This window comes from Neodiprion virginianus, chromosome 4, assembly GCF_021901495.1.
Source record: "Neodiprion virginianus isolate iyNeoVirg1 chromosome 4, iyNeoVirg1.1, whole genome shotgun sequence".
Lineage (NCBI taxonomy): Eukaryota > Metazoa > Arthropoda > Insecta > Hymenoptera > Diprionidae > Neodiprion > Neodiprion virginianus.
In genome coordinates, this window is record NC_060880.1 from 15,566,655 (window position 1) to 15,576,307 (window position 9,653).

General features: G+C 35.8%; 1 protein-coding gene across 1 annotated transcript; it reads left to right on the plus strand.

The window, feature by feature from the left end:
• Window positions 1–21: 21 nt before the first annotated feature.
• LOC124302190 (histone deacetylase HDAC1) lies at window positions 22–5,748 on the plus strand. Its single transcript, XM_046758054.1, has 9 exons — window positions 22–191; window positions 722–834; window positions 939–1,056; window positions 1,651–2,024; window positions 2,135–2,282; window positions 2,371–2,656; window positions 2,746–2,974; window positions 3,085–3,175; window positions 3,288–5,748. The coding sequence occupies exons 1-9, from the start codon at window positions 143–145 to the stop codon at window positions 3,356–3,358; spliced, it is 1,479 nt and encodes a 492-aa protein (XP_046614010.1). The 5' UTR covers window positions 22–142; the 3' UTR covers window positions 3,359–5,748.
• Window positions 5,749–9,653: the final 3,905 nt, after the last annotated feature.

Genomic DNA, 9,653 nt, shown 5'->3' on the forward strand with positions numbered 1-9,653 from the left:
CGCCTGCGCTGCCTTGCATTGCTGTCTGTACGTACGTGACGCCAGTGACGCCGTGTCCTGTTGAGTGAGCCGCGCTGGGCCAGTAGTGCCTGTGTATGCTGTCGCGATTCAGTTCGGTATAATTGGTAAATAAACATCGAAAATGTCCACAGCACCGCACAGTAAGAAGCGGGTCTGCTACTACTACGACAGTGAGTATTTCAGTACTTCTTTTAGTTTGATCAAGGCGACGCGATCACCGTTTCGTCAGAGAATCCGTGTTGTCAAACTGTTCTTTGGAGTCCCCGCTTTAATGTACCCAAGATCCTCGCAGCATTTCGCTATTCTGTATTTGATTGTGCTAACCGAGTCTCGGATCGCGACGATATTCAGCTATTTCGGTGAATCTTCACTCCCCGAAGCATCGGGGTGCATCAATACCAGTTTAACGGTACTTTGAGGCTAGAGATACGGTTTTTCGAATGTTAACGCGAGAAACCCACTGGCCGCACGCCGTTGACCGTAGTTTATGCAGGAAGTCAGATATCGGCCATTCCTACGGTTCAACGGTACTAGTATTCGCGGGTCTCTCGGCTGCTTCATCCCCTTTTATCAGAGTCGTTCTGTGTATCAACTGAAAACTATTTCTTTGAAGTCTTAATACTCAAGCCTATTTGCTAGCGATATTTTTACCCATTTTTAAATCATTGATGCATTTATTTTTTCCCCCCATCCCAAATAGGTGATATTGGAAACTATTACTATGGCCAAGGACATCCCATGAAACCGCATCGCATAAGGATGACCCATAATTTGTTACTTAATTATGGACTGTACAGAAAGATGGAAATTTATGTAAGATATTTTTTTAAGATTCTTTCACTTTTATCCAAACTTCAACTACCACGAACAATTGTCTTTATCCTTTAATTCTTTGTTTTCATATACTCTATGCTCAGCGACCACACAAAGCTACCGCCGATGAAATGACCAAGTTTCACAGCGACGAGTATATCAGGTTCCTCAGATCAATCAGGCCCGACAATATGTCTGAATACAACAAACAAATGCAACGCTGTAAGGACGCTTGATATATTCAACTGAATCATTGCATTTTAGAAATATTTATTTTGCATTTAAAGAAAACTAACCTGTTCATTATCTCCAATCTGCAGTATTAATGAGTTGAAACTTTTACCTGAAAGAAGTGCTAATTAAAATTATTTAAGCAACATAAAATAGTATTTCATATTTTTAATTTCTCATTGTAATAATGCTTCGGTTTGCTTTCATCATGTCATTTTATCCCAAATATTGACCCAAATGGATTTAATATAGTTTATGTATAGATGATGTTCATTGAAAATTGTAGCTTTTATATTTCACCGTTTAGGACCATTGATAGCTTATGCAAAATCTTTTTCTGATTGCGGGTCTTAACATTCAATTATATTCTAATTTTCATTTTAGCCAAGCATAAAATGAAAGGAAAATATAATTTGAAGGGATGAAAAACAAAAGTAGTAATGTCTAATTATTTAGATTATGTAAATTCTTCAATTCTTTTATTCTCAGAACAAATATTATTTTAATGGTCGTCTGTTTGTTGATCAATATTTCCTTATCTTTAGAACTGTAAGGTGACTATAATCTGAATTTCTTCTTATCCAGTCAATGTAGGTGAAGATTGTCCGGTGTTTGATGGCTTGTACGAGTTTTGCCAGCTATCAGCAGGAGGCTCAGTAGCGGCTGCAGTCAAGTTGAACAAACAGGCATCAGAAATTTGCATAAATTGGGGAGGCGGGCTGCATCATGCCAAGAAAAGCGAGGCCTCTGGGTTTTGCTATGTCAACGACATAGTCCTCGGTATTTTAGAATTGCTCAAGTATCATCAGAGAGTATTATATATTGACATAGACGTTCACCACGGCGACGGCGTTGAAGAAGCCTTTTACACAACTGATAGGGTAATGACAGTATCGTTTCACAAATATGGAGAATATTTCCCTGGGACTGGTGACCTTCGAGATATTGGTGCCGGAAAGGTAATTAGATATTTTGATCGTTTAAAATTTACAGGCTGAATTCCTGATCTCCAAAAATAAATTGAACGGAAATTTTTCACCCATAAATGACCTTTTTTTTTTACTCCTAGGGTAAGTACTACGCAGTCAATATTCCTCTGAGGGATGGAATGGACGATGAAAGTTACGAATCGATATTTGTACCAATAATATCGAAAGTTATGGAGACGTTTCAACCGTCTGCAGTTGTTCTGCAATGTGGTGCTGATTCGTTAACAGGTAATTGAAATGTTTGTAGTTTGGTAAATCTGGTCAAGAAACAACGCTATCTTACTCAATATTTAATGTCACAACAATTCGATTTCAGGTGACAGACTTGGCTGCTTCAATCTAACGGTCCGAGGACATGGCAAATGCGTCGAGTTTGTTAAAAAGTACAATTTACCGTTCCTCATGGTAGGTGGCGGTGGGTACACCATCCGTAACGTTTCTAGGTGTTGGACATATGAAACATCAGTAGCTTTGGGATCAGAAATAGCCAATGAACTGCCCTACAATGATTACTTTGAATATTTCGGTCCCGACTTCAAACTGCACATAAGTCCCTCTAATATGGCGAACCAGAATACACCTGAATATCTGGAGAAAATCAAGTAATTAAAATTATTTTATCATCGTTTAACTGCTACAATTGCTTGTCGAAGTCAGACGCTCAATACTCACAAACTAATTTTTATCACAGAACGAGATTATTCGAAAATTTGCGGATGCTACCTCACGCACCAGGGGTTCAAGTTCAGGCCATTCCTGAAGACGGCGCCATTGTCGAGGACTCTGAAGCCGACGAGAAAGTAAACCCAGACGAAAGACTGCCGCAGAGAGATTTAGACAAACGAATACAGCACGAAAATGAGTATAGCGATAGCGAAGACGAGGGAGATGGTGGGAGAAGGGATAACAGATCATTCAAGGTAAAAATTGACTTAGATGTACCAAAATAGAATCATTTATTTTGTGGGAAATGGGTGAATCCATACCACGTCATCAGAGTGTTTAATGAATTCAACCAATTTTACTTCAGGGCTCCAGAAAAAGGCCGCGACTCGAGAAAGGGCAAGAAAGCGGTGATTCAGATTTGAAAAAAGAAGATGATATCAAATCAGAGATAAAAGGTAAGCAGCTGCTGTTACGTTGCGAAGATTTATATATTTTATGGTTAATTTTACTGCCTGCACGTGAACTCTGCATCGTAGAGCTGATCATTTCTTATTCAATGTCTTCCAGAGAACGAGAAAGATGACAAAGCCAACGTAACGAGCGAAGAGGTAAAGAAAGACGGAAGTGTGAATCCCTGATAAGAAAATCCACTCGGTTAAGTGAACGATTGAATATCTATCCAATTCAAGTCTCGATAGGTTAGGAATCACAATTGAAAAGAGGAAAAGAAGAAGTACAGAAGCAAGCAAAAAGAAATGTGAATCTAAAACTGAAGGACTGCGAGATAAAATGTGAGACGTAACATGACAACGTAACATTTTATTTCGTGTTTTTTTTTTCTCTTTCACATAAAAAGTGTACAGATTATTTAACAACAGTGTTTGCACGTAATTTTAATAATGATATTACTGCCATTTATGGTAAACGCATTCAAGCTCTGTATGTCTGAATGTATACCACCACGTAATATTGTGTTTTAAAGTCGGACGCTACAAGGTCGATTAAATGGAACGATAAAAAAAAATTAATTATGTCCTGAACAAGTCAAGACCATTTATAGATTTAGATACACATATTTGTAACAGTCTGTCCATACGTCAGCTTCTTAAATATGCAAAAAATTAATTACGAAAAAATACATATTCGAGTCTTTGAAATTTCTCCATTATAAGCTGTGATAGATTGCAGCAGTGCTGACCTTGATCGTACGTATCACTGGCTTAAAAAGAGAAAAAATAGTAACAACATTTGAATAAACGTTATTTTGTAGGTACACATTTAATATAATGGAAAATATCGTTCCCGTGTCACTTCGTATAAAGCAGGATAAGTTCAGCAAAAAAAAAAAAAAAAACCGACTACTAAAAAATTTGTGAAGAAGATTCGGGCTAATTTCATGTCACCTTCGGTTTTTGGTGTAATGAAATTTGACGAATTTATCATACCTGTTAGGATATACGATTATCAATTACTGTCGATTTGGTTATGATACTAGCATTTCTATAAACAGTAGTTGGTTGAGACACAACAGAATTTCTTGTGCGATCACTTATCAAGAAATGAAATATCAAATCTGAATAAATTTAAATGAAACTGATTTCTCTGGAATTGAATTTACTGGAAAATCATGCTGATCGGAAAAATTAAATTACACTCATGACGTTTTGTTTCTCGTCAACTTGAGAAATGTACCAAAAGTCTAGGGACGTTGATAAATCTACTAAAATTTCTGCACGGTTTTCACGAATTGGTTTCGACTTTTTATAGTTTTTCAGTCGTTTTACTGCTTAAAAATTGGGTGATGATAATTATTTGAATTGATGTATCAAATTTCCATTTGTAAACTAGTTTTCTGTATGATTGGATTTTGTCGTTTGTCTTCATACTGATTAAAATCATTTGTGAATGAGCCATCTCATTACTTGGCTAAAGCGCGCAATCAATAGTGAATAATACTATAAATAACGATACAAGAATTTCTTCCTCTCACTGTACATAGTATATTAGATCAACCTGATATGAAGAAGAAAAATATTTTACGCAATAAAGTTTCTCCTATGCGTAAAGGTATATTACTTTTCTGGAACTGAAAGAAGAGAAATGAAGAAAGGATGATAATTTTGTTTTATTCAATTAAAAAATATGAATATGTAGATGACGATAATGTGCTTAGGCGATCTCTGCTTGCAAGTAAATTAAATGTTTTCCTAGACTAATTCAATTACGATTATAGACAGCACTACGATGATCGCAATCTCGTTATTCTTGCAATTGTAATTATTACCGTGCGTAAGTAGAAACTCAAAGTCTCGACTGAAACAAGGAATATGGAATTATCGTGTGTAAAAAGAAGAAAGAGATTCTAGTATCATTTTCTTGTACTATGCACCTTACAGGCTACCAATATATTATTCGTAAAAATCAGTGAAGGAATCGTTTTTATTTCTCACAGGAAATTTGCTGTTTATAACTTACAGCTGATTGAAATTGGCCAATTTGCTAGGATCCGATAGCTCCAAACAGAGTTGGCCATTACTTATGCGCCCGGCAGCCGTCCTGAATCATCAGATGCTAGATTGGTCAGTTTTAACTAGTTGAAATTCGCAAACAACAAACATCCTATCAAGATTTTTATGAAGACCTCATTGGTAGCCTACAAGGCGATAGTTCTGGGCAACCCTGTATATTTCATATTGTCAAGCTGCTACTATCCTAGTTTTGAGAAGATTTTTAGCGAGTGCTTGGTATAGGTAACCAAATTCACCAACGTATACGAAACAGCAATGTAAGTCGCGTAAAATATTTTTTGGTACGTTTTGGTGCACTTTGGTACCATACACCAGCTGCGAGCAAAAATCGCCCTCAAAGAGACCGAATAGATATTTTGACGATTTGGGTATCGCCCTTTGACCTCTTGAGAATAAAATACAATTACTACCTTAATGTGAAAAAAAAAAATGAATTGATGTAATATGAAAAAAAATTTCTCGGATACGAATGACTATGTTTATTTGTATTCAAGTGTAAACAACATACAAAAATGTTTTTGAATATTTATAATAAAAAACTTCAGAAAATCGATTTTTTTTTTAAATTCAACCCATAGTCTTTGACTTAGCACTTGGACATAACTGAGATGACCAGTAGGGATGAACTCCGTTTGGACACCAGCCGCTTGGATACCAGCATTATTGGACACAAGATTTATTGGACTTAACCCCGATTGGCTCATGATTGAGAGCCAAATCAACTTACCCCTCGCCATACTTATCCGACATGCTAGGTACACAACGGTAAACGAAGTTGTAAAAATATTGTAGATTTACAGCCGCTGTAAACTGCTGTCAGAGTGCATCGTAAGCCGGATAGTGAAAATAAACGACATTCACGAGGACTGTTTGGTTTGCTAGTATCTACCGAATAACAGAATTATAATTTGTGGCTATTTAAAACTTTTTTCCAATTAAAATATACATGCTACCCACCCCGTTTTTCTTGGCTTCGAAATATTTGAAATAGTACGATGTGATGGGTTTAATCCAAGCTGTTCCCGAAACCCGTAAATAGTTCCAGTTTAAAAAATTAGGTAAAACGCGGTCGAAGTTTACCAGAAAGTCATAAACCAGTGTCTTATTTTGATAAAGAGCTGATAGCAACGTCAAAAGAAGTTTGTTAGTAGGTTGAGAAACGATGCAGACTTTGTAATCACTCCTAATTGAATATAAAAGTTTTGTACTTACGCATAAATCCACAAACACCTAGAAGCAAAGGCAAATCTTGAACCCGACCATTGCAAATTGAATTGTTCGTTATGGTAGGCCAAAAACGGGATTTTATAATCCGGGCGCAGGCGTAAAATCCCGTTTTCGGCCTACCATAACGAACAATTTAATTTGCACGGGATTTTATACGTGCACCCGGATTATAAAATCCCGTTTCACTTTACACCCATGACATGAAAATAGCTATTGGGGCTTGGGTGGAATTATCGAGTATATATTTATCAGTATTTACCTGGGGGACACAGCTGCCGTTATTCAGGCCCTATTGGTTACCTGTTTTGAAATTTATCATACGGTATGAGAAAAGTATGCTTTCTGAATTCGATGAATTAAGCACAAAATGTGGGAATATTGTGTGATATTCTCTGTAAAGGGTTACATCCGCACATACATCGCGTTTCCAATCATATTTTGGGTGGTGTTGTACTTTTCTCTCTGCTTCCTCACGTATCAGGGTAACGAGAATCGCTTCGTAGTTATAATTATATCTATAATAATTAAGCTGGCACTTTACTCTTTTCTGTATCATTGCCACGGTAATATTAGGAAAAATGCATATTCGTGCTTTAGAGTGTCAGTTTATTCAAAAAGGGTAACACTCCAAAAATAGAACACAACCAAATATTGTTTGACTGTTATTATTATTGTTTAAGTGGACGTTTCCGTTTAAAAACTTCAAGAATTCGATTTTATTAGCATTTTCTTATAGTTTGGGGTCCTCAGAATGGGTCTCATGTTAATTTGAAATTCGTGGAACTCCCATAATTACAGAGGCTTAAAGGTTGCGTTGGGGCACGCAGGTAGTCATCCCCTGTGCGTACTTACCGACTTGAATATGCGGTTTTAATTTTCCAGGAGACAAACTAGATTATCTACATTAATCGGCCATGATATAAAAATATAATAATTATCCATGTTGAAATGGGATTCTATTCGACACGCGCTCGATGTATTCCATAACATTAGTATTCATAATTATCCCAACGACTTTTCATTTGCTCTATCGAACTTGAATTTTCGTAGGCATAAAATCAGAACGCTGTTTTAGCTAGTCGCAAGTGAAGTATCTACGTTGGGTAGAGAAGCAGAATTGTTTTTCGAAAAGTGTTTGTATGGAAAAAAATTCAGAGTAACTATAATACATCACGGATGCGCTGATTTTGATCGAGATGTAATGGATGCTCCGTATAAGAAGCTGTATGATGATATATCATACATGCATCATCATATCATCATACATCACACATCATACGTCATACATCGTCCATCATACATGTAGTCCAGGAGAATAAAATTAAGTTCTATTCTGGAATAACGTAGGTTAGCCGATTTTTTTGAAGGTTAATTAGAGATGGACGAACATATTTTCACCTATGCCCCAAAAAGTTAGGTCCGGGTTTGTCCGTTACCATTGTTTAAACTTGTGAGGCCCCACATTTTGTTAAATAACGTCTTTATTATGGGTCATACACGAAAACTGTTGAAACAAAAGTTGTCCGTCTCATCATTCTCGATAAAACAAGCTATCGTGAGATCAATTTCCTCTATTTGTTTAGTTGCAAAATGCAAAATGCGGTGGAAAAAAAAAATTTACATTTCTTGTTATAAAGTGATGAATAAACAACGTGTGAATTTGAAACTAATGGTACAGGTAATATGAAGTGTCTTCAAAATTATAATGCAAGGCTTTTTTGGCTGTGTTATAGTTGAGCGACAATCCGCGACAAGCCAAAATCAGTATATCGTCTGCCCTTTCTTATGTGATTGGCCACGGGTTGCCGAAAAATCATGGAGTCAGTTCGTTACTAGTATTTTCCATAAATGACAAGAAAAAATTTTTTATACTTGAAAATCTCAATTTTTGGGCGACTTGAAATTTTTTGCTTTCAAACAAATAGAGATATCTTCGAGAATATTCATATTGTTGCAAATATTATGATGTATTGTACTTGCCCTACATTTTACGAGTAATTTAAAAAAAAAAAACATGAATATCTTGATTAGAACCGGAGATAACGGTGTTTAAGTGTTATTTTGTTTATTGTTGTTGTAATTAATATTGGAGGGGAAAAAAAATATCAGCTATCTCTCAACACCCCAAGGCAACACCGTGATTTTTTTCAGATCTTTAGGTGCGTTGTTCTAGTAAAAAAAAATTGCTCAACGTTCGTCGAGCGGCGTTAGTCGGAGTAATCAAGCCGGGCAGCGTAGTGGAGGGCTCGAGGCTTCGCGCGCCCGGCTGTTCTCACCGCTTAATTAATTATCAACTCAATAACTCCGTTAATAATATCGTACATTTTTTTTTAAGCTATGCTATTTTTCTCAACAATTCGAATCTGTAATTAGATTTTTAATATTTATAATATTTTTTTTTCTTTTGGATTTTAGTCATATTCTTAGGAAATATTGCTATAAATACCTTTAAATATACATATAATATCTGTGAATTTTGAGATAAAATGAAATTAAAAAAAACATTACGGTGTTGTGAGTATGTATACATACATATATACATATATAATGGAAGAACGAGAGAGATTTCAAGCTTTATAACGGGTTAATATAACATAATAATGTAATAAATAATTTTATCATATAAAATAATATGTATACACAATTTCGAGCGAAAAAAAATATGTATGGATAATTATAGTCACATGTTCACCATTATTTTATGTATAGTAACATTGAATATAATCGACGCTTGAATCAGTTTCATTTTTCCTACCATTACCCTGCGTATTTTTAATTTTTTTCCTTCATTTTGGACGAGTCTAGTGTATAGAAATATATATATACATGTGAGGAAAATACATATTTCAAAGCAAAAACCCGTTATAACACTTGGAATCTCTCTCTCGCTCTTCCATTATATATGCATACATATAGATTTAGGTATTTTTGGTGAAATTTGGCATGAGAAAAATTCAGGCATCTGTCATAAAAACGGTCTTTACATTCAGGTCTTGCAAGCAACTGAAATTTGAGTGGTGGGGGTAGCCGCGTTATGGGCTTTTTCATCATAAGACGAGCGCAAGCGTAGCCGCCATGTTGAAATAGCGGTCATTCAAAAGATTCGTACTGTTCTGATCAACAATGGCTGGGAAAGGAATATCATATCCACAAACAAATAAATTATTGGAAGAAACCA

Bases quoted from the DNA above. Each gene is read 5' to 3' on its own strand.
- LOC124302190 (XM_046758054.1), top strand. From the start codon at position 143: ATGTCCACAGCACCGCACAGTAAGAAGCGGGTCTGCTACTACTACGAC. The intron at 192-721 runs GTGAGTATTTCA...CATCCCAAATAG, and splicing joins GGTCTGCTACTACTACGACA to GTGATATTGGAAACTATTAC. The intron at 1,057-1,650 runs GTAAGGACGCTT...CTTCTTATCCAG, and splicing joins CAACAAACAAATGCAACGCT to TCAATGTAGGTGAAGATTGT.